This window comes from Oncorhynchus keta, chromosome 31 (genome assembly GCF_023373465.1).
Source record: "Oncorhynchus keta strain PuntledgeMale-10-30-2019 chromosome 31, Oket_V2, whole genome shotgun sequence".
NCBI classification, from domain to species: Eukaryota; Metazoa; Chordata; class Actinopteri; order Salmoniformes; family Salmonidae; genus Oncorhynchus; species Oncorhynchus keta.
In genome coordinates, this window is record NC_068451.1 from 9,587,747 (window position 1) to 9,615,736 (window position 27,990).

Here is a 27,990-nt window from a genome sequence, read left to right on the forward strand (position 1 = left end):
AACATATCAATAATTAACTTTCTTAACTTCTGTGGAATTGCTAACAAATGTTGAAAAAGGGGGGAGAATGGGCTTTGAAAGCAGTTCGTATTATGCTAAATAATTAAGGTGTTGCAATTCTGTATACTGCAATAATATCTGTGCATATTATTTACTTTATGTGTTAATGTCTTCAACGGAAGAGAAACATTTGAATGAGTTAATATGAATTGCAATGCCCACCCCTGTACTGTAGAACGTGGTACAGTCTGACCACTAGTTTAACCCCAACGGCCAGCAAGCAAGACTCGCAAGCTTCAGAATGAAAACTAAACGTCGTGATAGTCTATAATTTAGTGTCACTCACAATTATCCACATTTGTCTTATTTCATTCACTGATTTTTTTTAATTTTTTACACACAATTCTAGCCAAGATGTCAGCTCCGAAGAAGGGAGATCTATCTTCCACCGAGAGGGAATTATTCGTAGTTATTGCTGCAGGTAAAGCTTATTTACTTTAATGCTAATGCTAGCTAGCTAGACAATAAGCTTGTTACTGTAGTCTAGATAATATATCTGAGATTGCTGTACCATTTTTCATTTAGCTAGTACGTAATGTAATGGGTTAAATTATGGTTCTAATGATGGTGGCTATATGGCTAACTTGATAGCTCAATCCAGCAAGTTGCATTGGAAGGAAACTTGCTAACTAGTGGAGCTAGCTAGCCAAGCTAATACTACAGATAGTTATAACTCTTAACGTTAGTACTGTACTAGAGGTTATGTTAGCTAGCTAGCCAGTTCATGAAATTGCTGAAACAGTTTTCTAGACAAGACAACTGTTGGTTGTTTCAATCCTTGGCTAGCTTGAGGCAGTGTTCATGGCTTTCAATGCATTGATGCTTTTTCTCAGGAAATGTTCAAGAAGCCTCAAGATTATTGGGTTGCAAGGATGTCAGAGTCAACTGTTTGGATGAGGTAAAGGCAGATATGGGTTCGATTTTTTTTCCAACGATATTCTATTATAACATTAGTTTTTAAGTTATTGATTTATGCTCTTCATAATTTGTCAGCAAACTGGACAGTAAGGAAATGACAGGCAGCATGTCTCTTTTTGTTTGATAACATTGCCGATGTCTTCTCCTCAAGAGGCAGGCAGTGCAGGACAGGCACTCCACAGTTTAGCAAAGGCTATTTTCTGTAATCTCATTGTCCTGTATTGTGCATTCTACAATGTTGTACAATGGAAAATATCTCTGCGTAGATTTAATTCAGCATAAATTGTCTGTAATAGGCTACTTAAATGATGCCAATATTTACAACATACACTACTGACAGTTCTGTTTCTCCTCCTCAGAATGGGATGACTCCCCTCATGCACGCTGCATACAAGGGCAAGGCGGACATGTGCAAGCTGCTACTGCAACACGGGGCAGATGTGAACTGTAATGAACATGAGCATGGCTACACGGCACTGATGTTCGCTGGGCTATCAGGTAGACACATTTTCTCAAAGTTTGTATCGCTGAGAAAGGATATCCCTGTGCAGATCAGGGTGCACCATGGTGAATTCGTTGATTCGACTGTGTGAATTTGTTGATTCGACTTTGTGCGTTAACTCTTTTCTCCCCGCCTTGCCATATAGGTAAGACTGATATCACCTGGATGATGTTAGATGCAGGAGCGGAGACCGATGTGGTCAACTCCGTCGGGCGAACAGCATCTCAGATGGCTGCGTTTGTCGGTATGTACAGTAAGGATTTCACACATAATAAAAAATCAAATCACATTTTATTGGTCACATACACATGGTTAGCAGATGTTAATGCGAGAGTAGCGAAATGCTTGTGCTTCTAGATCCGACCGTGCAGTAATATCTAACAAGTAATTTTAACAATTTCACAACAACTACCTTATACACACACAAGTGTAAAGGAATGAATCAGAATATGTACATGTAAATATATGGATGAGCGATGGCCGTGCGGCATAGGCAAGATGCAGTAGATGGTATAAAGTAGTGTAGATACCCTACATTACTCATCTCATATGTATGTAAACATGATATAAAGTGGCATTGTTTAAAGTGACTAGTGATACATTTATTACATCCAATTTTTTATTATTAAAGTAGCTAGAGATTTGAGTCAGTATGTTGGCAGCAGCCACTCAATGTTAGTGATGGCTGTTTAACAGTCTGATGGCCTTGAGATAGAAGCTGTTTTTCAGTCTCTCGGTCCTAGCTTTGATGCACCTGTACTGACCTCGCCTTCTGGATGATAGCGGGGTGAACAGGCAGTGGCTCGGGTGGTTGTTGTCCTTGATGATCTTTATGGCCTTCCTGTGACATCGGGTGGTGTAGGTGTGCTGGAGGGCAGGTAGTTTGCCCCCGGCAATGCGTTGTGCAGACCTCACTACCCTCTGGAGAGCCTTACGGTTGTGGGCGGAGCAGTTGTCGTACCAGGCAGTGATGCTCTCGATTATGCATCTGTAAAAGTTTGAGTGTTTTTGGTGACAAGTCAAATTTCTTCATCCTCCTGAGGTTGAAGAAGCACTGTTGCGCATTCTTCACCACGGTGTCTGTGTGGATGGACCATTTCAGTTTGTCCGTGATGTGTACGCCGAGGAACTTAGAACTTTCCACCTTCTCCACTACTGTCCTGTCGATGTGGATAGGGGGGTGCTCCCTCTGCTGTTTCCTGAAGTCCACAATCATCTCCTTTGTTTTGTTGATGTTGAGTGTGAGGTTATTTTCCTGACACCACACTCCGAGGCGTCTCACTCACCACCTCCCTATAGGCCGTCTCATCATTGTTAGTAATCAAGCCTACCACTGTAGTATCATCTGCAAACTTGTTGATTGAGTTGGAGGCATGCATGGCCACGCAGTCATGGGTGAACAGGGAGTACAGGAGAGGGCTGAGAACGCACCCTTGTGGGGCCCCAGTGTTGAGGGTCAGCGGGGGGCAGCCCGTCAAAGTCCAGGACCCAGTTGCACAGGGCGGGGTTGAGACCCAGGGTACTATGGTACTATGGTGTTAAATGCTGAGCTGTAATCGATGAAAAGCATTCTTACATAGGTATTCCTCTTGTCCAGATGGGTTAGTGCAGTGTGATTGCGTTGTCTGTGGACCTATTTGGGCGGGTAAGCAAATTGGAGTGGGTGTAGGGTGGAAGGGATATGATCCTTGACTAGTCTCTCAAAACACTTCATGATGACGGAAGTGAGTGCTACGGGGCAATAGTTGTTTAGCTCAGTTACCTTAGCTTTCTTGGGAACAGGAACAATGGTGGCCCTCTTGAAGCATGTGGGAACAGCAGACTGGGATAGAGATTGATTGAATATGTTTGTAAACACACCAGCCAGCTGGTCTGCGCATGCTCTGAGGACGCGGCTAGGGATGCCGTCTGGGCCGGCAGCCTTGCGAGGGTTAACACGTTTAAATGTTTTCCTCACGTTGGCTGCGGTGAATGAGAGCTCGCAGGTTTTGGTTTTTTGTGCCGTGTCAGTGGCACTGTATTGTCCTCAAAGCGAGCAAAGAAGTTGTTTAGTTTGTCTGGGAGCAAGACGTCGGTGTCCGCGACGGGGCTGGTTTTCTTTTTGTAATCCGTGATTGACTGTAGACCCTGCCACATACGGACACCGATGGAAATGTGTTTGATGTCTGTGACGTAGAATAAACTAGAATGACTCTGTATTGGCATTGCCCCCCTTTATTCTGATTGTGTTCATTAGGGCACATTCTGTTTGGAGCCTTATGAATGCAACCTCTGTCACAGTGAGACTTCGGTACTTGTTTCTCACCCAGGTGTATCTCCTCTCCCTCTCCCCAGGGCAGCACGACTGTGTGACGGTGATCAACAACTTCTTCTCGCGGGCCAAGCTGGAGTATTACACCAAACGCCAGGGGCTGGAGAAGGAGCCCAAGCTGCCCCCCAAACTGTCAGGGCCCCTCCACAAGATCATCATGAGCACCAACCTCAACCCCGTCAAGGTAAAATACCATCACTGCTGTCTCTGGGCCACATTATGGAATAGTGGTTTTGGAGTGAGATATTAAGTGATGCATATTTGATCAAAGCAATGTGTACACCGGACCACTCAAGACCAGCAAGTATATCAGGCAAAAAAAGAAAGCAGACCTTTTCTATGGGAGAACTGTAAAAGATAAAACACAAAGACCACCAATATAACCCTATCTGGGTGTTATGTCACCTTTTATAAAGCATATATTTTTGGGGAATAGTGGTTTATGTGGCAGTTGGCAATGCATCCTACACAGGGAGCTGTTATGTCATCCTTTATAGTGTATGAGACACCACTCCCCCTTCTCTCTTTGTCTCTCCCAGATGGTGCTTCTGGTGAAGGAGAACCCGGTGCTGGCCGAGGCAGGTGCCCTGGAGAAGTGCCGGCGGGTGATGGAGCTGATCTGTGAGAAGTGTGTGAAGCAGCAGGACATGAACGAGGTGCTGGCCATGAAGATGCACTACATTAGCTGTGTGCTGCAGAAGTGTGCCTCCTTCCTCAAGGAGCACGACGACAAGCTGGAAGGACTCATCAAGAGGTGGGCGAGCGTTTTGGACTGTATGGGCTGGTTTCCCGGACATGCATAGAGTATACACATATGAACATGTAAATACATATGAGGCTGGTTTCCTGGACACTGTTATTACTATTTATTTGTTTATTAAACTGGAAGGATGTCAATGGAAAAAGTTGGAAAGATGAGGAAGAAATTGGTATGAAATGCATATCTGGCTGCACTGATGATGTGTAGAAACACTGACATAGTAAATCATTTTGATTGTTATATATACTGTATTGCAATGTATATAACCCCAGACGTCATTGCTGTCCCCATGCAGCTTGTTGAAGGGACGGGACAGTGACGGCTTTCCGCTGTTCCAGGAGAAGTTCATCAGAGAGTGCATCCGCAAGTTCCCCTACCGCGACGCCACACTGCTGCAGCAGCTGGTCCGAAGTATCGCTCCCGTGGAGATCGTGAGTTCATCAGTCATCAATCAAATTGATTTATGAAGCCCCTTTTCCATTAGTAGTTGTCACAAAGGGCTTTTACATTCTCTCTCTCTATCTCGTGTGATGACTCATTTTGCAACGTCAGTTTGAGTGAAGCGCCACTCGTAATAGTTTCCTGTTGTGGGCTTTATAACCTTTTTAAGCTTTTATACTGTTAGGCCCGGTTTCCCGGACAATGATTAAGCTTAGTCATGGACTAATGAGGAATTCCCATTTTAAAATAGCTTTCTTAGTTTATGACTAGGCTTAATCTTTGACCCTTATTGTCATTTTCAATTGTTTGTACTGTACATCTTGTGTATATGGAACAGTATAACTATAGACCGTCCCCTCGCCCATACCTGGGCGCGAACCAGGGACCCTCTGCACACATCAACAACAGTCACCCACGAAGCATCGTTACCCATTGCTCCACAAAAGCCGCGGCCCTTGCAGAGCAAGGGGAACCACTACTTCAAGGTCTCAGAGCAAGTGACGTCACCGATTGTAACGCTATTTAGCGCGCACCACCGCAAACTAAGCTAGCCGTTTCACATCTGTTACATATATTTAGAATTTTCTCTCCCATTTCCCCTTTCTGTCCTGGTCAGGGTAACGATCCGACAGCCATCTCAGTTTTGACCCAGGCTATAACAGGACAGGTGGGCTTCATGGACGCAGAGTTCTGTACCACCTGTGGGGAGAAGGGAGCAGAGAAGAGATGCTCCATCTGTAAAATGGTAGGCACAATGCGCATTTCCTACGGTATCTTATATCAATACAATCAAATGCTATATTCATATATCCACTGTCCTCATTCATAGACCTGCAATAGCAATGGTCAATCTGTCATTATGTATCCTTGCATCCGACGCATGGGCCTCTATTCTTCCACCAACACGTCCAACGCTTTTGTGTTCCAATAGGTGATATACTGTGCCCCAGCCTGCCAGAAAATGCACTGGTTCACCCATAAGAAGGTCTGCAAGCAGCTTCAGGAGCAGAGAGAAAAGCACGAGGCAGAGTCAGCCAAGCTGATGGAGCGACAGAGGAAAGGTATTGGAGAAATATTCTTGGGCTGTACATTTTCATGTCACCTCTTGTTTATTAATGTGTATATGTCTCATTGTAATTTTAAGTGACCAAGGATTACATTAAACACCTACTGTACATTGGTTACGAAAGGATTCTTGGTTTTGAATAGGAGGCCTCCGCTTCAAACGTGGTAGTTAGCTTGAATAGTCTTTCCATTGCGTTGTGTTACAGGCATCATGCTAACAGTGGGCTCCTTATGTGTTTCTCAGAGCAGAGCCAGGTGGTAGAGTCGGCGACAGGCTCCATGCAGGACCTCTCAGTGGGACCCAATGAAGACTCTCCGTCTTCCCCGTCCCCCTCTGACAACCAAGCAGACCCCCCTCCCCCCAGCCCTGTCTCCACCACTCCAGACACAGAGAACTGAAGGGGGGCCTGTAAGTGACGTCCCACACAGGTGCACAATGCCTATACACCCTGCTGTCTCCCCTACTCCAGGTCTACACTGTTGTCCTAGAAGGTCTGAAGGGAGGCTTGCTGTGTAAGGCCCAACAGTTAACCTGGGGATGAAGTACGCAGGAGTTTCACACAAGCTTAAGGCCTAAACCCATGGGAAAGGATCCCTTATTTATTGATGATCTGACATTGTTTTCCATCAAAGCAACGCAACCTTATTGCACACGATGGAAGAAGGGTTAGGGTCACGAGTGTCTATGCTTTTTTTTTTTTTTATATATATATGTTTTTTTTTTTTTTTTTTTCATCATTCAATGTTAAATGTCTATGTAGACGAATATAATTATGTCGATGGTTTTTGTTCAAGAATAATTGAAAGGGCTTCAGGGAGTGTGATGTAAAGAAGTAGTAGTAGATTTAATTTCTATTCTATTTGTTCATGTCCTTATAAAACAAATAATTCTGTGTCTAGTCATTTCCCTAGTTAATAGATAAAGGACATTGTTTCCAAACATACAGGAAGGTGGCTTGAATTGGCCAAGAACAACATGTATTTTGAAGTGACAATAACCTCCTGAAAAAGCAACTTGGCAAATCCCTCTAACAATGTTGCTGTTTTGTTGAATACTGATGTTTCCAAGATGTCTGATTGTAATACAACAGAATAAACACCACAGTACTGTCTCTATGTGCTTTTGATCGTATGACAGAGTAGACTCGCCTGGGTATCAGTCTGTTTGTATCAGTGATCATGCCAATCTCTTGCCACTCCTTGACATGCCAAACACGGTTTCGTATGACACTGCGTTGACATGATAGCACAAACAGATCTGGGATCAGGCTAAGACTCCACTCACATGGGAAAGGTGCTTAACGTAGACCAGTGAGGATTCTGACTCCCAGAGTTCTTCCTCAAGTTCATCCTGTACTGTGTAACATTGAACCGGGGTGTCTGTTTGTAGTGTGGTAGTAATGAGGAAACTGTGATCCATTTGACAGGTTTAATTCAGCTAGAGCTCCCTCTACAGGCTCATACAGCATCACACCACAGTTGTATGACCTTCAGGTGAGAATATCAATTGTATTTCCTCACCTGCTCCACTATGCTTTGAGAAGAGGAGGAGGACAAGATCTGAGGTTCCTCCCCTGGGATATTCTCTCCTTGGCTTCTTCTCAAAATGCATTAGAGGAGAGGACATGAATAATCTGTTAAATACAATTGAGATTCACCCCTCGTGTTGCTGGAGCAGAAATGGTCTTCTAGTCCACAGTGGAGAACTGCATGATGGATCTCTGCATAGCCCTGCGCACACTGGGATCTGCCGTCTCATCCAATGGGCTCCTCGGCAGAGATAAGCATCACAGAGAAGCACATTTAAATATACATTGAAAATATTCAATACTTTAGGAGTCATACATTCAATTGTAACATTGTAGAATCTGTATCATGAGATAGTCACCCATATCCCTTATTTCTGACTTGCTTTAAATGTTGTCTTGAGCCATAGTGACGTGTAAGTCAGATGAAAATTATCAAATTGACTGCATATTATCTCAATTTTCAAGTCCATATATTCAAAAACCTGGTGAATTGCAATATAAGGTGAATGCTCGTCTCCTTTGGTACAGTACTATGTTTTACCTTGAGCAAGGTGTCATCCCTCCCCATAGATGCCAGTCTCTACTGGCAGAAGTCTCTGCCCACCTGCCAAATGCCAGTGACTGGGGGACACAATGGCGTTCTATACTAAACGGCTGTAATGAACTGTTCCTCTCCTGCTTCACCTCTGTCAACCGGGCATCACTTTAGGTTCAACAAGGATCCCAGACTTGAGACAGCAATGTGTTGTAACAGTTTCTCTAGTAAGTTGCTTAATTTCCAATTTTTGGAATATGATTTTGGACCACATATTGACAATATCCGGTCTGTTGTGAGTAGCGATTCAGGAAAAAAGCTGCAAAAGCTTTCATCTACAATAATGTATCAAATCCAAAGGAGGCTGGTGGGGGGAGATAAAAGAGAATGGGCTCATTGTAATGGCTGGAATGGAATTAATGGAATGGTATCAAACATATGGAAACCACATTTGACTCTGTTCCATTTGTTCCATTCCAACCATTAAAATGTTCCCGTCTTCTTATACCTCCACCACCAGCCTCCACTGGTCCGATCTGTTTCTTCCTCACATAACCATGTCAAATGTGAGGGCCTTGGACTGTACAGTATCAGTGGAACCTCCATTCACTCACTGACAGTGTGGAGATGCTGCAAGTTCCTCAGCTCAGCCACGCAGTCCTCCAGCCTCTTCATCTGGTGTTTGTGCAGAAGAAGAACCCAATGACAGGTTAGGTGTCCCAGGGTGCCAAAGGATGGAAAACATACAGTAAAGACAGTAGCCTGAGTGCTAGCCTTTTTCTGCTCTCTTAACAACTCCATGTGAAATTGTCATGCCGAACTTGGCTTGACAATGACAGCAATGGACTTCGCAAGAGCACAAACAGATCTGGGAACAGGCTATAAAGACAGGATGGGGATGGAAAACATAGATCCACAACAAGACAAACTCACACAGAGAACATGCAATGTGATAGATAGCATATGCTTAGGAAAATAAATATTGTAATATTGACCTGAAATAGATATTTTATTGTTTTGGAGATAAGGTTCTGTCATGCAACAGTTGAGGGAATGGTAGAAGAGTTCATTCATTTGATACATTTACAGAACATTATGAAGTGGATATGGGGAAATTATATTTTTCCTTTCTTGGCTATTCTGACATGATATGCCTAGTGTTTGAGTGTCACACATTCCCACATTTAATATGACTGTATACAGTATCATCTGTTTGTGATGTTGGCTACAGTATCTTGTTGTTATTCAGCCATAAGTATCTCAGCATGGAGAACCTTGACAAGTCTGGAATATTGACAAGTATAATATGATTAAGTTAATTAGCAAAAAAGCATTTTATGTAACATATTACTGGCATATACTGACATGATTGATATTTTTCCAACAAATTATAATTGACATGTCACATCACAGCCACAGCCTTGCAATGAATAGGGCCTCATTTGACATTCTCAAGTTATAGATTCCATAGCTAGAAGTTATGATAAGACTACTATTTGGCAAGGTAAAGTTGACAGACATCAATGCCCCTCCTGATTCCATACTTCTGGAGAGCATCATCAATGTCCTGTAAGAATATGCAGTGCAATTCTAAATATCATTACATCTTCAAAATATTTGAGCAATCTTTCAGGTAAGATAAATGAAGTATAGTAATTCAGACACACCTCCATGTCTATCACCCTGTGAAGGACAAACCAAACCTGACCAACCGCCCTACTACAGTAGGTCTACCTGCAACCGGGAAACCCCTGTTTTCATTTGGAATCATAACAATCAAAGACAGCTGTTCTCTTGTTCATCCTCAGATTGCACAGGTTTCAGAAATGTATTTATTCCCATTCTATTTGTTTTTTAGGGGGGTACAGGAAGCAATAATATATATATTTTGTTATGTGATGCTAAATGATAACATTCATGATATGACATTATTAATCACGCTGCAATTCAATTCCTTCAACAATGGCAACAATTGGTCAGTAGATGGCATACTATCTCTACCCAGTGTATTGACTGTAGGGTGACAAAGGTTCAGAATGACATAGGTTTTCCCTATATTGCATGCATTCATTTCATTACATTATCATCGGCCTGTTATTGAACTGTGGCTCAAGTTCACAATTCTATTCTTCACAGTTCATTGGGATATTTCACAATTTTGACATAATAATTCATATCAATAATACTACACAATTGGGAAAATTAAATCAGTACCTTGAATCTGGTGGCTATTGGCAAACCGAGAACAGCTCTGTCTAGAATAATTGTCTGCATTTATAGACTGGGCTTCCTTGGGGATTCATAGTGAATTCTACGCACCCATGAACTTTTATTTCTTGGCTTTGTTCCCATGTTATGCATTCCTTTTGTCCCTCTCTAGTCCCCCCATCCCCCCTCCTATTACCACATGAGGGTCCTTCCTGCTAATACACACACTCCTGACATGTTAATAACTCACTGTGTGTGTGTGTGTGTGTGTGTGTGTGTGTGTGTGTGTGTGTGCTTGTTTGTGCATGCAGGATTGTGTGTGGGATTGTGTGCCTGTCCCTTTACTTCCCACAGGATTCTGTCACCTGATCTACTCCTATACGTCACCGTCTCCATGGTCTGGACAAATACAGACGGTGCTGTCTCAGCTTTCTGCTCCTTTAGATGGGAGAAACATGACAGTGGCATATCGTACGAACTTCTGCATCATTCACCCCATCACCTAAAGGACTGTAGATAGGAAAGCCATCCATGTATTACTAGTCTCCTGGGATAAAATGGTGGTATTGTCTTTATTTTGTGGTCGGAAGTGAGGTAGGTGAAATACCTATTTAGTGAAATATGCCTTGTATGTAAGTAAAAAGAGACAAGGCCATCAGTTACAAAACCAACAATAGTATAAAAATACATTATGGCTTCACCTTTACATGTATTCAGGCAGATATTATATCACAAGATACAGTACATCTGATTTGCTTTCAATGCTTTATGGTATTCTACACAGGAGGAAGGAGGCCCCTACATTTAAGGTTCATATGATAATGACACTGAACGAAAGTGTATCAGATTTCCTTCACATGAGCAACAATTAGTGTCTATGTGTGACACTTAGTGTCTATGTGTGACACTTCTTTTCAAATCTGGAAGAAAAGGCTGAAGTGAATGCTCCCACAGAAGTAATTATATCTCTCCTTGCCATGAGTGGCACACACACAAAGACTCCAGTTAGTCTAGGCACTCCAATCATTAGGTGTAAAAATGACAGGGGATTGAGAGATCGAGAGGAAGAGAACGACAGAGACCGAAAGCAAATTACACAGACCATATCCGCTTTCATTTTTGAATTAAGAGAGTAGATGAGACTGCATGTCAGAACATGGACGATGATTAAATGAGGGAATATAAAAAATAACATTTAACAGAAGAACACATCATTGCAGAGACCAAAAGTGGAGGCTCTTCTATTATTTTGAATAGATTAAATGTGATGAATAGATTGCGATCTGAAGAAACAAAAATGACGCAATAGCTCGAAATCCCATCAATTGGAGAGACAGGAACAGGATCACTCCAGATGTTGTACAAGGCACTGGCTCTGTAGCGCACAGACAAATGGGCGTGGTTATCCAGTTACGCCCAGCCTTCAGTCAAGAGACCCCATGATGTGCACCTGAGCGGTTGCCAAAACAAGACTCCGACAGGCCTATATAAAAACAAGCTCAGAACGTAATATCTCTGCCGCAGACATCAGAGGCACAGAATCAATTTACATGACACGGGATCTGCTTATTCCCTACATCTCCAGAAGCAATATGCACTTGAGCGCATGCAAGTCGTGCCACCTGCTATTCTTGTTTTGTATTCTTGTGAGGAGTTGCCAAGCGTTCAAGAATGATGCTACGGAGATCCTATACTCACACGTGGGTACTGCTGTGCAGGATGCCCCGAGCAATGTCTCTTTAAATCGGGCAAGAAACGGCGGGAGAGGCGCGGGAAATACTGCTGGGAACGATAGAGTTGGTGAGTATTGTTCAGTTTTCTTTCTCAAAACAATGCGAAGTTTTGCTTTAAGGTTAACTATTTTCCTTGGTTTTAACTTTGTAAAAGTTTTTTTAAAACTTCAAGACAAATGCATAGACATATTTATTCCAGCACAAGCAGGTTTATAGAGGCTTCTACAATTAGGTTGTTGATTGGGTTCTCTAAATGATAAATTATAATATACTAAAGTCTTAATGTAAAAAAAAAAAACTTCAACCATGGATATGATCAGCAGCTAAGTAGTGACAGTATCAGATGCCCCCACTGAGTGAGACCAGGCAAAGCTTGGCACTATGATCTTCAATACACACACACACACACACACACACACACACACACCTGGCAGCAGTCCAAGCAGGGCAGTAGAGATGAGTCACCCAGGGCAGCCAGGCAAGTGTTTGGGGAGTGATCGTGTGTCAGCGCCACTGAATGGAGGTGTGTTCCTTTACACAGGAAGTCTGTGATTCTGGCGCTCTTTGACTTGAGCTCTCTAAGGACCCCAAGTATGAAGAAGAGAAAGGGAGCTACTCCTCTCTTCATTCATCAAACTCTGTCATAGAGAAGGGGGTGCATTGTCACAGAGGTGTATGGCAGTCTGTGAATGGTGCCCTGGCTTGGATTACAGGGTGAGTGAGGAGCTGTAGCCTGGAGCAGAACAGTGCTGGTTGCCCGCTGATAATCCTATAGCAAAGCCAGGTCCATTGACATAGCTCAGAACACTAAAGCCCTTCCTCTCATGCAAGAGCAATGCACCATTTCCTCTCTACAAGCCAGTAATCGGTATAGGCTTATAGTCTGTGCCAAAAATCTCCAAATTAACCAAATAGACAGCTGTGTTTGTAAAGTTTTCTGATCGAAAACCCTTTGTTTGCTGCAGTAGAATTTAAAGTGAAACCAAATAGTTTGGGGCCACAAAAGGACATTTTAATCTTCACTAGATGTTCAAAGTTGTTTGATTCTGATCGTTTTTCTGTTTCTCTCTCTAACAGATCAGAGAAGCCAAGTTGGCTGTAGAGAGCTGAGGTCCACCAAGTACATCTCTGATGGCCAATGCACAAGCATCAACCCCATAAAGGAGCTAGTATGTGCTGGCGAGTGCCTCCCCGCTCAGATGCTTCCCAACTGGATCGGCGGCGGCTACGGCAGAAAGTTCTGGAGCAGGAGGAACAGTCAGGACTGGCGCTGCGTCAACGACAAGACGCGCACCCAACGCATCCAGCTGCAGTGCCAGGACAGCAGCACAAGAACGTATAAAATCACCGTGGTCACCTCGTGCAAGTGTAAGAGGTACTCCCGGCAACACAACGAGTCGAGCCATATGAAGTTTGAGGAGCCTGCCTTGCCTCAGCCCCAGCATCTCCACAAGCACAAAGCCAAAGCCAAAAGGAGGCTAGGGAAGATCAAGCTAAATGAGAATTGGCATGAAGCAGAGCCCTAAGGCAGGACTGCAGAATGCCTCAGTGACTGTGGTCTTGGATTATCTCTTTATTGGGACTGGCTTGTTGTGAGGAGGACCACTGAAAGTGACTTTGTAAAAGCGAATGGCATTGGTTGCTTGCTATTTGAGGACCAATGAGCACCATTGAATCATTAGCTAATAAGATGAAATGAACCTAAATGGGGTCATCATGACCAATAGAACTTTCTGGAACTTTAAGATAATTCGCATCATTCAAGTTCTTGTATGACAATGTAAACCTGCTCTTCACTCCATTATACAAACACAGTTTTACAGCCAATATAATGTAAAAAAGTAAGCTCTGCATGAAAAGGGGTTTCCCATCACAAAAGCACCACAAATACACAATGTAAATAAGTGTACATATATAGTATGATATCACATGTCCTCTGAAGTATGGTAACATATAAACTTTTTCTATAAGATGTATATGATGTAATATATATGTTGTATTGCTATTGATATTGATTTGATAAACCTTTTTAACATGCATCACACACATTTAGCAAGAAGTTTTCATTGCTCATATTTTCATTTGAAAAAAAAAGAATAAATGTTAAAACAAGTTTCACCTTATTGTATGTTGATTCTTACATTGGAGATCTAATTTGCCACTTTTTTCCCCCCTGCAATTATTTTATGTCTCTAAGGGCTGTTTTCAAGGTCTTATTTCATTGATGTAAATCCATGTTCTGTGGTAGGCTACTTACACATAGTAATTTAGTTTTAATCATAACTTGGGTGGCAGCGCATGTCGACCACCTACAACTATGTAGGCCTACCCCCAATTGTTCTATGGACCATTAGATGGTATTTCAGTGTTGAAGCATGTAGGTCAAGTCATCCCATAGTATAAACCTACACATACAATTATCTCAGACTAGTTATACTTCTGCACCAGATCAAGCAAGCTTGAATAAATAAATTAATATAGCAGGTAGCCTGGCGGTGAAGAGCGTTGGGCCAGTAACTGAAATGTTGCTGGTTCGAAACCCTGAGCCGACGAGGTGAAAAATCTGTCACTGTGCCCTTGAAGACACTCAACCCTAATTGCTCTGGATAAGAGCATCTGCTAAATGACCTAAATGTATGCAAAATTGCATCAAGCAGGGATATTAAAATCTTGGGACATCAGCAAAGACTCCACAGATAACACCAGTGACGTAGAGCTGGTATGGGGCTTCCTCGACAGCGCGCATGTGCAGCACTGTGGCTACACTAGCAGGATACGAATCGAATCAATCACTGGTCTACGCGACTCCGCCCATAAAGGAATGAATGAAACTGTATATGGGGATACCGATAGGACGTATTCGTGATCTCAGATGTTAGTCCGTTTTAACTTCAAATCACTCAATTGCCCTGGAGCACGTAAAAGAATACGGGCGACATGGACAGGCCTGTTGAACCAGGACATTTCTCAGCATGCGAAGCCCGGTTAGACAAGCACATTGCGGGACGTTGCAGCGTGGATTTCCCCGTAGCTGTGGTTCTTCCAGCCGGTGGCAGTGGAGAAAGAACCGGGCTACTGACACCCAAACAGTTCTGCACGTTTCTCAATAGACCTCTGATAAGCTACACAATTCAAACTTTCGAGAGGTAACATTTGACGTGTCGAATGTTTGCATGCAAAAACATATGTCCCGTTTGGACGTTTGGAATACTGTAGTTTTATGGCCCTGCCCCTTAATCTTGTCACTGCGCAAGAGAGTAGCCACATGTAAACAAACCATTTCACTGGGGTTTTAAGCTCTTTTATGTTATCGTTGAATACATGTATGGTTTTGTAATGTCTCGTTACATTTAATAGATCTTTAATGAATCCATCAGGTCACACATTACACTTTTGAGTCTTTATACAACTTTCAACAACGTCCAACATACCCTACTTGTTCTTGATACTGCCAGGTATTTTTGTTTCATACTGTGGAATTCTGTTGAAATAATGTATGCAAATAATTGCAACCAAATGTGTTATGCATGGTAATATAACAGGTAATGAAAGAAATATACTCAACAAGAATGATATGTTCTAAACAGTGCGAAAGCTGTTGACTTATGACTATACACACTGTTTCTTTGACAGAGTGCCATGGATCCAAAGCATCGTTGTGGTGGTTGCCAAGGAGAGCTTAGATTTGATGATGGACATTATCCATCGCTTCCACCACAGAAATGTCCTCGTGGTACATGGTGGATCTACTCGCCACAGATCTATCTTCAATGGGGTCCGAGCCCTCAGTGAGGGAGAGGGTGGTACGGCCCGCGTCAAACCGAAGGTGGTCATCATCCATGATGCAGTGCGGCCCTTTGTGGAAGAGGACTTCCTCCTCAAGATAACAATGGCTGCCAAAGAACAAGGGGTTTGTACATATTCAAAGTCCTCTATCTCTTCCAACGCAACACAGTCAGTGGAGCTCAGATGGAGCGATTCATTGCTCTCAACTGTAGCCATGTATACCTACTGTAAGCCATGACAAATTAAAACCACATTGGCTGATATTAGTCGCTAAGGAAGACATTGATATGTTTAGATGGTGATTTATATTTTAGTAGCTGTGACATGATGTTGTTGAAGGCTGGTCACAAAAGTGAGAAGTGTGAGCAGGAGCTCTTTGACATTGTGTGTGTGTGTGTGTGTGTGTGTGTGTGTAACTCTCAAAGCCAGCAGTCTGGTCTTCATTAACTTGCCATTATCCCCGATCATGATAAAATGTCAGTCTCCTCCGAAGAGCATGAGATTCATTTTGAATTTAATAACATGTGTAACACACATAACACATGTTTGCTTTCATTCTATTTACTAGTCATTTTGCCCCCCCTTATCTCATTGACCATACTTGTTCTTGGCACAATGGGGATTTTCATCCTCAATCATATCATGATCACAAGAAAATACGATCTCAGGAATGTTGCTTATGAAGAACTTCCAATTGTACAGGAAAAGCATTGTGTGCACAAGCTGTTGTTTAGCTGGGATTTATTGTTGTTATCCAGCCATGGTTAGAACAAGTGTGGTAAGCTTCAAGACACAATAGGATCAAATAGGACCATTTGATACATTTTGGATTGATGTGTGTATTTGCCATAAGGAAGAAAGACATATTCCGCTCCATTCATTATTTTGCAGGCTGCTGGGGCTATCCGACCTCTGGTTTCCACAGTGATTGCTACCACATTGGAGGGCTACCTGGACCATTCTCTGGAAAGAACCATGTACAGAGCCAGTGAGATGCCCCAGGGATTCATCTATGATGTCATCTACCAGGCTTATCAGAGGGTAGGTACTTCTAGGCACTAGGCAGTTATTGTACACAAAACATCACTCGTCGTCTATCCAAGGTCTAGTTAATAAAAACTGGTTGCCTGGTTTTGGGACTATGTAAAAAAATACACTCCCGTGAACCCAGCCTGATCTCGCGATAACTCACATTCTGCTTCAATTAAATAGAACGTGAGTGCACCGGTCAGTCTGTTTGACCTGGTTAAAAATGACTATGTTTACTGTGTACATTTGAATTAGGGATGTGACTGATAAAACAACAAACTATTGAATGATTTTCTTAAATAGAAATATGCCACCAAGGATGCACCTTGAAACAAAGTCCAAACCTAGCCTTGTACAGTATTTAGTTATCATGTTTACATAATGTTTTTGTGAAGTTTCTTCACCTCTGGTCAGGGAAATTGAGAACCTTGGATGTCTGCAAAACCTTTTTCCATGTCGATCACTAGTCATGTCCTGCAGGTCTTGAACGTTCCCTCTCGATGTCAAATAATTGCTTTAAAAGGTCCATGGAATCACACAAAATGACCGCCGCAGAGAGATTTATGCTTGAGAAATAATTAACCCCAGCAATGCGACTATATGACAAAAGACTTTATGATTCTCATACATCACACTCAGTCTTTACAGTCGTCCATTGTTCACCAGATGTGCTGGAAGCTGCAGGGTTTCAAGCTGAAGAGTTTGTGGTGTGGGTGCCATCATTTTCACTGCGGCGTGAATATGTCTGGGAAAGAAATGACACATTAATATACTCTGGCACTGTGCAGCATACCACTCTGTCGAACAAAAGAAAAATACCTCTTGGCTTTGGTAAAGGTAACGTAAAAATAACATTGAAGTAACGTGGTTACTACAGGTCTAACAGTCTGTGATTTAATTTGTTTAATTAACACGTGAGATGATTTCAACGTCCCAGAATACTTGCGAAAAAATAAGGGAAATCATTTCACCTTTGGGTGATATCTCACGAAAACTAGAACAATATTTTGTTTCACAACATTTAATCATAGGTTCCTTTGGAGGAAGGTTTGTTGACATATATTTTACTTTTTTATTTTCAAGCATATTTCAAAAATAATTAATTGAAGTTGGAATATTTGGAATTTTGGCCTTACCCAGGCTTCCTTTAAGATTCCATAGTGATTCACCTGAAAGTGCTACAAAACATTGGTGTTATATGAAGCTTTACAGCTTGCTCTGCACTATGAGTAGTATTTTGATTTCAATAACAATTTTCTTACAATGATTAATGAACATGTAAAAATATAAACATGAACAGTGTTTGGATTCGTTACCTGGAAAAGCAATCAATTACTTATTACTCAGCTTTTTTAAAAATGCTGTCCATTCAGCACGAAGCTCCACTGTAGGCCTATCAGATGAGCGAAGGTGTAGATTTTCCTTTGGTACGTTTTGCCGTTGTTTGGTCGATTTCTGTTACGATTACTGTAGGTCCTTGATCATAAGTAATCCCTTTGATTATATGCCTTTTAATTTCAATGCATTATTATGTGCAGGATTGACCTGAGATAGTTTGCATTCGCGCTGCGGTCAGTTAATGCGGGGTTATTTGAACTTTGAGGTCGGCATTTGAAGTCGGCCTCGTTGTGACTTCATAGCCTACATATTAAAGACATTTAAAAAAGGCTATGTACTGTTAGATTTATCAAGACATAATTTCGTTGTGATAAAATACACTTTTCCATTTTGAATTGCATTTGTCAGATGTCGATTGTTTATATGGAAATTGTGTTGGAACATATTAAATATGTATGTTTTATATTTATGTTTTATCATAATGAGTAAAAATGTCTTTCACACATTTTTAGTGGAACCATACCATATAAGGTGAGTAATGGTTAAATGGGACACAGAGAAAAGTGACTTTTAAGCTTTCTAATAGATATCCTAATCAACAATCAATACCTGTGTGTTAGTGAGGAAGTACAGTTGAAGTCGGAAGTTTACATACACTTTAGCCAAATACATTTAAACCCAGTTTTTCACAATTCCTGACATTTAATCCCAGTAAAAAAATCCCTGTCTTTGGTCAGTTAGGATCACCACTTTATTTTATGAATGGGAAATGTTAGAATAATAGTAGAGAGAATGATTTATTTCAGCTTTTATTTCCTTCATCACATTCCCAGTGGGTCAGAAGTTTACATATACTCAATTAGTATTTGGTACCATTGCCTTTAAATTGTTTAACTTGTGTCAAACATTTCGGGTAGCCTTCCACAAGCTTCCCACAATAAGTTGGGTGAATTTTTGCCCATTCTTCCTGACAGAGCTAGTGTGACTGGGTCAGGTTTGTAGGCCTCCTTGCCTACAAAGGAGGTCTTCAGTTCTGCCCCCAATTTGTCTATAGGATTGAGGTCAGGGCTTTGTGATGGCCACTCCAATACCTTGACTTTGTTGTCCTTAAGCCATTTTGCCACAACGTTGGAAGTATGCTTGGGGTCCTTGTTCATTTGGAAGACCCATTTGCGACCAAGCTTTAACTTCCTGACTGATGTCTTGAGATGTTGCTTCAATATATCCACATCATTTTCCTCCCTCATGAAGCCATCTATTTTGTGAAGTGTACCAGTCCCTCCTGCAGCAAAGCAACCCTACAACATGATGCTGCCACCCCCATGTTTCACGGTTGTGATGGTGTTCTTCGCCTTGCAAGCCTCCCCCTTTTTCCTCCAAACATAACGATGGACATTATGGCCAAACAGTTCTATTTTTGTTTCATCAGACCAGAGGACATTTCTCTAAAAAAGTACAGTCTTTGTCCCCATGTGCAGTTGCAAACTGTAGTCTGTTTTTTTATGGTGGTTTTGGAGCAGTGGCTTCCTCCTTGCTGAGCGGCCTTTCAGGTTATGTCGATATTGGGCTCGTTTTACTGTGGATATAGATACTTTTGTACCTGTTTCCTCTAGCATCTTCACAAGGTAATTTGCTGATGTTCTGGGATTGATTTGAACTTTTCACACCAAAATTACGTTCATCAATGCCTTGCAAAGAAGGGCACCTATTGAAGGACAAAAAGCAGACATTGAATATCTCTTTGAGCATGGTGAAGTTATTAATTACGCCTTGGATGGTGTATCAATTCACCCAGTCACTACACAGATACAGGCATCCTTTTAGCTCAGTTGCTGGAGAGGAAGGAAACCACTCTGGGATTTCAACATGAGGCCAATGATGACTTTAAAACAGTTAATGGCTGTGATAGGAGAAAACTGAGGATGGATCAACAACATTCTTCATTCAAAGACTCAATCATGGACACTCTTACTGACAGTGGTGGCTGCTTTGCGTGATGTATTGTTGTCTCTACCCTCTTGCCTTTGTGCTGTTGTCTGTACCCAATAATGTTTGTACCCTGTTTTGTGCTGCTACCATGTTGTGCTGCTGCCATGTTGTGTTGTTGCCATGCTATGTTGTCTTAGGTCTCTCTCTTTATGTAGTGTTGTGGTGTCTCTCTTGTCGTGATGTGTGTTTTGTCCTATGTATATATTTTTGTTTTATCCCAGCCACTGTCCCCACGGGAGGACTTTTGCTTTTTGGTAGGCCGTCATCGTAAATAAGAATTTGTTCTTAACTGTCTTGCCTAGTTAAATACATAAAACATTTAATAATAATAATTGTAGTTAATCCACAATACTAACCTAATTGACAGAGTGAAAACGAGGAAGCCTCTACCAAATACAAAACATGCATCCTATTTGCAACAAGGCACTAAAGTAATACTGCAAAAATGTGCCAAAGCAAATAACTTTTTATCCTGAAATACAACATGTTTTGTTTGGGGCAAATCCAATACCACACATTACTGAGTACCACTTTTCCATATTTTCAAGCTGCATCATGTTATGGGTATGCTTGTAATCTGTAAGGACTGAGGAGTTTTTCAGGTTAAACAAGAGAAACGGAATGGAGCTCAGCACAGGCAAAAACCTGGTTCCGTATGCTTTCCACCAGACACTGGGAGATAAATTCACCTTTCAGCAGGATAATAACCTAAAACACAAGGCCAAAAGCTACGCTGGAGTTGCTTACCAAGAAGACAGTAAATGTTCTTGAGTGGCCGAGTTACAGTTTTGATTTAAATCTGCTTGAAAATATATGGCAAGACTTAAATGGTTGTCTAGCAATGATCATCAACCAATTTGACAGAGCTTGAAGAATTTTGATAAGAATAATGGGCAAATGTTGAACAACCCAGGTGTTGAAAGCTCTTAGAGACTTAGGCAGAAAGATTCACAACTGTAATCAATGCCAAAGGGGATTCTAAATGTGTTGACTCAGGGTGTAGAATACTTATCTAATCAAGATATATTAGTGTTTTTCTTTTACAAATGGTAGAATATTTCTTCCACTTTGACATTGCAGAGTATTTTGTGTGGATTATTAATGTTCCACAAAAATACCTATGTTTATCACGAATATATATTTTTTACTCATGTATATATTATTTACTCTCGCAATTATCCTCCTTTACAATAAATAATTAAGTGTCCCACTTTGCCAATCAAGGTGGCCCAATTTGCCAGTATTGGAAGTTACTTGAAAAAGTAACTTGTAGTATTACAATATTTTAACACGGTAACTTGTTATATTACTCCATTACTGATACAAGTAATGCATTAGTGTAATGCAATATTTTTGTAACGCATTACCCCAACACAGAATTTTTGGGGATTTGCTACATTTTTCATATTTCTGAACATAATATACTCCACGGGCATTTCAAAGTTCCAGAGTGGGATCTCTTCTACTGTTTGCGTTATGATCCAATTTGTAAGCATTACAAACAGTGAATGTGAAAATCGATTCAAAACAGTTGCCCTCTGCTGGTGATTTGCAGGATGTGCAATGACACAAGTAAAAGGATTTTTGTGAATGGTTACATTGCCTACTATGACAATTTCTCTGTATACAATTGTCCATAACATTAAAACTAGCAGAGATCCCACTTTGGAACTTTGATATGCCTGTAGAGTATATTATGTTCAACAATATATTGAAACATTTGTCAAATCAAAAATGATATATTCTCTATATTCATGTTTCCATTTTAAAATATTCATTAATGTAAGAAAATTATTATTCAAATCAAATTATTACTCATATTACAGAACCAGCTGTAAAGCTTCAAATGAAACACATTTTTCTTTGTGTGGATTCTTATCTTAAAACATAGGCTTATAACTTTTATGTTGTAACAATTTCTGTCTATCACAAATCCGTCACTCTAAAAATTCACCATATTTATTTTTCAAACAGCCCAGATACTTCACAGCTCTGCTATTTGAACCTTGGCTCGATTTAGATGGTTATGCAGATACCAGTGTTTTGAAGGACGTAGGAAGACTTGACTAAGAGCTGAAGTATGGGTCCAATTGGAGCCCCATTTGTCTGCAGTTATTTTGGTTCCTGGCACATACAAATTTTAGATTTCCAGGGAGCCCTGTTGGTTTTGGCTTTAACTCTCTGAAAATGAGAGCAGGGTGCAAGAGAAGCAGAGTGTCAAGGCCAGTCAAGTAGAATTTTACCGAAAATGAAGACAAATTTGTAGTGATGTAAGTGTATTTGTGAAAATGAGAGGCTCTGGCACGATGGGGAGTGCCCCACCCCCTCTCCACTTGTGTCCATCAAAATTGGGAAAGTGTAAGGTGTCTGTCAAATTAGCACTGTAGGACATATTTCCCCCAAAACCTGCGTGAGCCTCACATTTGTAGTTTGACATGCATTGAGCCTGGCAGAACTCTGGGCTGAAAAGACAAAGGGGAGACACTCTATCCTGTCCCCAGTGCACGCCTTTGTACCGGGAGAAAATGCTACAGGTTCAATTACCACAGGACGCAGTCATATTTCTCCTGTAATTTCTCCTTCAGTTCCAGGGTCCTGAGAAAAATAATCCTGATAAAATATTGCCTGCATATTATCTCAGGTAGCATGAGTTACTTTGATTTAGCCTTTGTAGTCCACCACAATATCTTAAAAGGCATGAGCTCATTGCTTATATCAAATGTTCAATGCAATGCGATCTACAGCAACGGCAATCTGATTCCAATGTGTTCTCACTGCACTGGGCCAAAGTGTTAGGAACTCAACTCTCCTCTGATTTGGGGTGGCAGGTAGCCTGGTGGTTAAGAGCGTTGGGCCAATAACCGAAATGTCACTAGTTAGAATTCCCGAGCCAACTAGGTGAAATATCTGTTTAGATGTAACTATGGTCGATGTGAGTTTGTGACCTATCCTTTGTTTGTCCCCAGAAGACTTGCTCAACTCTGTTTTATGAAATGGGAACTAACTCAATTTGTTATGCATCTTCAACAATCCCACGTTTCTTGTGTCCTGTCCTCATAGTGCAGTGAGTCAGACTTTGAGTTTGGCACCGAGTGCCTTCATCTGGCTCTGCAGTACTGTGGCACCAATGCCAAGCTCATCGAGGGCCCACCAACCCTGTGGAAGGTGAGCCAGCCTGGGACACTAACTCAGTTTGGGACAATGCCTTTAAGCCTAAATTAGGCCGTTGTCTTAGCTCTAATTGTATGCTTATTACTAGTTTGTTATACAGGGACAAGTACAGATTTGATTTCATACATTGTGTATTGTATGTAATACTATTTGATATAACTGAAAGTAAAGGGTTTTTATGGTTTTGATAGCGTTTAACTAAGCCAGTAATGGGGTAAGGCCTATGAATCTAAATATATTTTCACTAAAATTAACAATGCTTTTTAGAGCAGGTGTGATGCTAAAATGTTGTTAAACTAAGTTGTATTTGTCCTGTAGGTGACCTACAAACGAGATCTGGCTGCAGCGGAGTCCATTGTCAAAGGTATGCGACTGTATCTGTATATATTTTCATACACAACTTATACTGTTAAGTGCAATATTTACATTATCGTCGTTTGCCTCCGACAGAAAAACCACATACTTTATAGACCTAATGTATTTTAGCACTATTTTCTGAGGTGTTTTTTTTCACATTTATTTTTGTCCTATGTGAGACAATGCCAGTTTAGAATGGAATTGAGTGATGTCGACGAGAAATAGAATAGTCTTTTATTGTTCTCCCAGGAAGATATTCTGTGAAGTCTTGTTTAGGTTTGTCAGAAAGTAAGGGAGGGTGTTTGCAGTCTGTGATGTGAACGCCATCCATACAAGTCAGGGCACGGTAGAGCCATCATGGCCTCTACACAGTCAGGGAAACATTCATAAAGTCATCAGTCCTACTCTTTACCTCTGTATGCACCTGGGCCGACCAACTGGATTATGACATATTGAGCATAGTAATTATACCAAGAGAGCTTTGTGTGTGAATGAATTCATTGTTAGTGTGTGTTGGGAGCGTATGCAAGAATACATCTTCGTGTGTGTATGTCTTTGGCACATCACTTCCCCACGTAAATCAAGTTGGATGCCGAGTGGTGATGATTTAAATGAATTATCACAATGTTTAAAGATTATTATCATTGCTAAGTAACGGAGATTTGCAGCAAAAGTGGTCAAAGTACACTTTCTTTTTCAGAGACTCTCTCCCAGTCGGCCTGTGTTGTCACAGGTGGCTCTGCACAGGCTACAGAGCTGGCCAACTCTCTGCAGAGGAGCATGAGCGCTTTGGACATGGTATGGTGATGATTATGATGATGATGATGATTATGATTACAATTACAATGTTTGTGAGATTTTTACATTCGATCATCACATTGATGTTTCTTCCACCCCTCCGACAACCCCCCTCTCCCAGACCATGTGAGCTCCGCTTGGGTGGGCCCCGGTTAGACTTGCCATCTGCTGTTAGACCTATATTGGAGCTTGTCTGAAGGCTTCCACACCCTCCTCCCTCCATCCCCCCTCTGCCTCTCCACCTCCCGGCATGACGGAAAGCAGATGGCAGTCATGTAGTTCATGCCATGGGAATTATCTGATTAATTGAGTGTTCAGCGATGACTCTTCACTGCCACCCTTCGCCCGTCATGTTGACTGGCTCCCTATTTCCCCATACTGTCCCTGTATGACATGTCTCCCATTCATTCTCAGTCATGGTGAAGGGGACACAGGTTGCCATATCGTCTCCACAAATCACATTGCACTTCTCCATTCTCATACGTTTTAAAACAGACACCCCCGGCCTCCCACCGTACCGTCCCCACATTGCCGCCGAGAGTCTCTTCCTTCCTACGTATATCGGAAAGTGTGTATAACACAGGGTGGAAATGCATGGCAGGTGAAATGTTTTGGTGATACAGGGAAAGCACAGACAGCTCATCCTCCTGTGAAGCAGTGCCAAGCTCTTCATCAGGCAGTACGTGTCAAACAGGCAGCGGATCTAGCTGTCGTGGTGCATGGCAGACCCCTGAGATGTACTGTATGGGGTCCTAGGAACCTAAGGCTTTGGCTTTGATTGGAACCATTGTTCCCTTCACTCGGTTGGCCGGTAGGGTCGTGTTGTGGTGCACGCGTTTCTGGGACCAGATACATCCTTCCCAGGGATTTGACGGAGATGAAAGGCGAGATAATGGAGGAGGCGGAATTAGCTTTGTGATCAATGCCATTAATGAATCTAATACAGGGGATAAGGGAGGTAGAGCCTGAACTGTCCTGGAGCTTGGAGGCGAGCAGACAGTGTGTGTGTGCGCAGGTGGAGGATTTTGCAGCGTGTGTGTTATTGTGGGGAGAATATGATTAGGGGATTCTCATAGCATGATGAATATGGATGTGATCCCATAATCATAGTGGAAGATACAAAATATACATTCAATTGTATTAATATGTAATATATTATAAACAATGTTCTTGTTAGCACTTTTAATTCTTGTTCTGTACATGTTGGTCAAATAAAATGCTTTTTTTTTAGGTTTATAAAAGTATTTTCCTCAATAACCCCAGATCACTTGTCCTTTAAATGACATTCCCAGACGTTATTCAAGCAAAAAGCTTTTATAGCCGTTCATTATTCTTTTGATTAATAAGTAAACCTATTAGTGTCACATTTATTTCAGTCTCCTGAGACTAAGGAATTGGAATTTAACCACTAAAACATAATTCTGACAATGCATTAGAGCTGCAACTGAAACATCTGCCTCTTTTTTTTTAAAATTTAGGCTCGGAGTCAATTTGTGTCGGAGCCCAATCTAATAGACATTAATGTCATGATAGGAAGGGAGGATCTGATGAAGGGAGAACACCTCCATCCCCTCCTTATCTCTAACATTTTGAGCTTAGTATACGATAGTATTTCATATTCACTCAAGATTAAATACAATCTTGGAGAACATGAATTATATCACTCCTTTTTCCAAAATATGAACCTTGACCTAGTAGATATTTAGTCATGGACACAGCCAGATAGAGGAACAGCTCAGGCTGGACCGGGACAAAGCTCACTGAACTACACTTTCAAATCATGTCTATCCTTTCTCTTTGTCTGAGTTTCTCAGCATTTCAAACAAGCAGCTCATAGTTTGAAAAAGTAATAGGTAACACTTTATTTTATAGCCTTATAGGACTTGCTATTTATATGGTTTTACTAGGAAACAATGTGGTAACATCTTACCACTTTCTGAATTGAAACTCATAGTTTGGGGCAGTTCTCTTTTTTTCCTCTGGCAGCCTGGAACTTGATTTCTGCCTCGGTCACGGACTCTCTGGTGTGTCCTGTAGTTGGTCCTTGACCTCCTGTCTCTTGAACAAACATCCCATTCCAGAATTTCATGCCCAACTAACCTTGTTTAAATCATGTCAGAAAATGTAATCTTGCAAATCTACATTTCTGACTGATGGTTTTCCCTCAGAACCCACAGGCGACTTATCTTTCTGGACCAAATAACCCTCCACATGTTTCCCGTAACCACTTAGATTTCCAACTGTCATTGTTATTCTAAACAGTTAAAATTGTACAAGTCCCAGTCAGTGACAAACACAGAGTGTGGGTGTTTGTTTCTGTGTTTATTTCCACTTGTGTATGAAATGTTAGACAGGACCAGGGAAGAATTACTGGGAAAACAGAAGAGATGGACATGAAATGGACACACTGACATGTTGTGCAGCTTCATTCTATTTGTATTCAAGGGCTACATTTGTTGAAATATACTCAGCTAAAATGTGGTCACAATTACAGTGAACAAAAAATGCTTTTATTATTTTGGACTGCACTGAATTTTGATTTGATTTACAGTGTAATGAAATTGAACTTGGCTCGTCCACAATTCTGTCTCCATGCTTCTTTGTACCCTTTATCATTCTGCCAGCTCAGAGAGACAACGAGATCCCAGCAGTGGTTCCCTGTCTCTTTCATTTGTTCTAATGAGCCATCCAGCCTTGGAGATAATTTAGCTTAAGATCAATGGTGTTCAACTCTAGTCCCGGAGCTACGTAATGTATGCTGGTTTTGTCCTTGCTTTCTAATCAGGGACTCATTTATTATTGGGTAACCAGGTGTATGGACTGAGACTTTCTGGCTGAAATTAATTGATTAAGTGTCAGGGAGAAATGAATACCAGCATGGAAATCCCTCCGGGACTGTAGTTGAGCTCCCCTGCATTCCAATGGAATTTAACTGCATTAACTAACATCATTATTTGGGTTTTATTTCACTTTTTAATGTAGTATTTCTGTAAAATGTTTCGTTGTGTCTTTCTTCAAGGAGGTGGATGTGATCTCAGACTTGATGGGAGACGATGCCAAATCTCTGTCAAAAGAGTGGAACTTTATTAGAGTTTCTGTAAGTTCACACTTCAGGAGTTTACGAAAACATAATATAACTAAGCCTGTTTGAAAATGATGGATATCGTTTGTTATTCCTGTTATGTTTGTTATTACCACGTTGGAAATGGAAGGTTATGCACGTTCAATTTTTTTTCTGTTCAGATAGACAACTCAACAATATTCCGCTCTTTTCTGACACTTGCTTTTCATTTTTTATCCATAGGTCAACAGTTCTTGCTTTTCTGAAGTTGGAAAAATGCTGAGTGCATTGGAGGAGGCAGACCGAGCACTCCTGCATCCAGTGGTCATTATTTGGGTGAGTTGAGTTCACATAGGGATATATTTGTAAATAGAGCCTCATATGAATTGAGTTGCCAAC

General features: G+C 41.4%; 3 protein-coding genes across 4 annotated transcripts in view; all 3 read left to right on the forward strand.

Annotated features, from left to right (window-relative positions):
* Positions 1-247: 247 nt before the first annotated feature.
* LOC118364363 (ankyrin repeat and MYND domain-containing protein 2-like) lies at positions 248-7,169 on the forward strand. Its single transcript, XM_035745843.2, has 10 exons — positions 248-481; positions 894-958; positions 1,338-1,476; positions 1,626-1,724; positions 3,815-3,975; positions 4,331-4,545; positions 4,847-4,982; positions 5,609-5,737; positions 5,924-6,053; positions 6,302-7,169. Exons 1-10 carry the CDS (start codon positions 415-417, stop codon positions 6,454-6,456), a joined length of 1,296 nt encoding a protein of 431 aa, XP_035601736.1. The 5' UTR covers positions 248-414; the 3' UTR covers positions 6,457-7,169.
* A 4,174-nt stretch (positions 7,170-11,343) lies between these two features.
* On the forward strand, positions 11,344-14,180 carry LOC118364364 (sclerostin domain-containing protein 1-like). Its single transcript, XM_035745844.2, has 2 exons — positions 11,344-12,129; positions 13,140-14,180. Exons 1-2 carry the CDS (start codon positions 11,880-11,882, stop codon positions 13,586-13,588), a joined length of 699 nt encoding a protein of 232 aa, XP_035601737.1. The 5' UTR covers positions 11,344-11,879; the 3' UTR covers positions 13,589-14,180.
* Positions 14,181-14,806: 626 nt separating this feature from the next.
* crppa (CDP-L-ribitol pyrophosphorylase A) overlaps positions 14,807-27,990 on the forward strand; it is a 32,519-nt gene continuing 19,335 nt past the window's right edge. For both annotated transcript variants that reach the window (XM_035745846.2, XM_035745848.2), the window contains exons 1-8: positions 14,807-15,208; positions 15,696-15,972; positions 16,740-16,889; positions 23,265-23,369; positions 23,694-23,739; positions 24,433-24,530; positions 27,550-27,627; positions 27,835-27,927. In XM_035745846.2, coding sequence (XP_035601739.1) covers positions 15,000-15,208; positions 15,696-15,972; positions 16,740-16,889; positions 23,265-23,369; positions 23,694-23,739; positions 24,433-24,530; positions 27,550-27,627; positions 27,835-27,927 — 1,056 coding nt within the window. In that variant the 5' untranslated portion in view covers positions 14,807-14,999. The remainder of the gene's footprint in view (positions 15,209-15,695; positions 15,973-16,739; positions 16,890-23,264; positions 23,370-23,693; positions 23,740-24,432; positions 24,531-27,549; positions 27,628-27,834; positions 27,928-27,990) is intronic.

What these genes read in the sequence shown, in the direction of transcription:
- LOC118364363 (XM_035745843.2), top strand. Translation starts at nt 415, where the DNA reads ATGTCAGCTCCGAAGAAGGGAGATCTATCTTCCACCGAGAGGGAATTA. An exon ending in ATTCGTAGTTATTGCTGCAG is followed by an intron (nt 482 to 893) that starts GTAAAGCTTATT and finishes GCTTTTTCTCAG; the next exon opens with GAAATGTTCAAGAAGCCTCA. An exon ending in GAGTCAACTGTTTGGATGAG is followed by an intron (nt 959 to 1,337) that starts GTAAAGGCAGAT and finishes TCTCCTCCTCAG; the next exon opens with AATGGGATGACTCCCCTCAT.
- LOC118364364 (XM_035745844.2), top strand. Translation starts at nt 11,880, where the DNA reads ATGACACGGGATCTGCTTATTCCCTACATCTCCAGAAGCAATATGCAC. An exon ending in TGCTGGGAACGATAGAGTTG is followed by an intron (nt 12,130 to 13,139) that starts GTGAGTATTGTT and finishes TCTCTCTAACAG; the next exon opens with ATCAGAGAAGCCAAGTTGGC.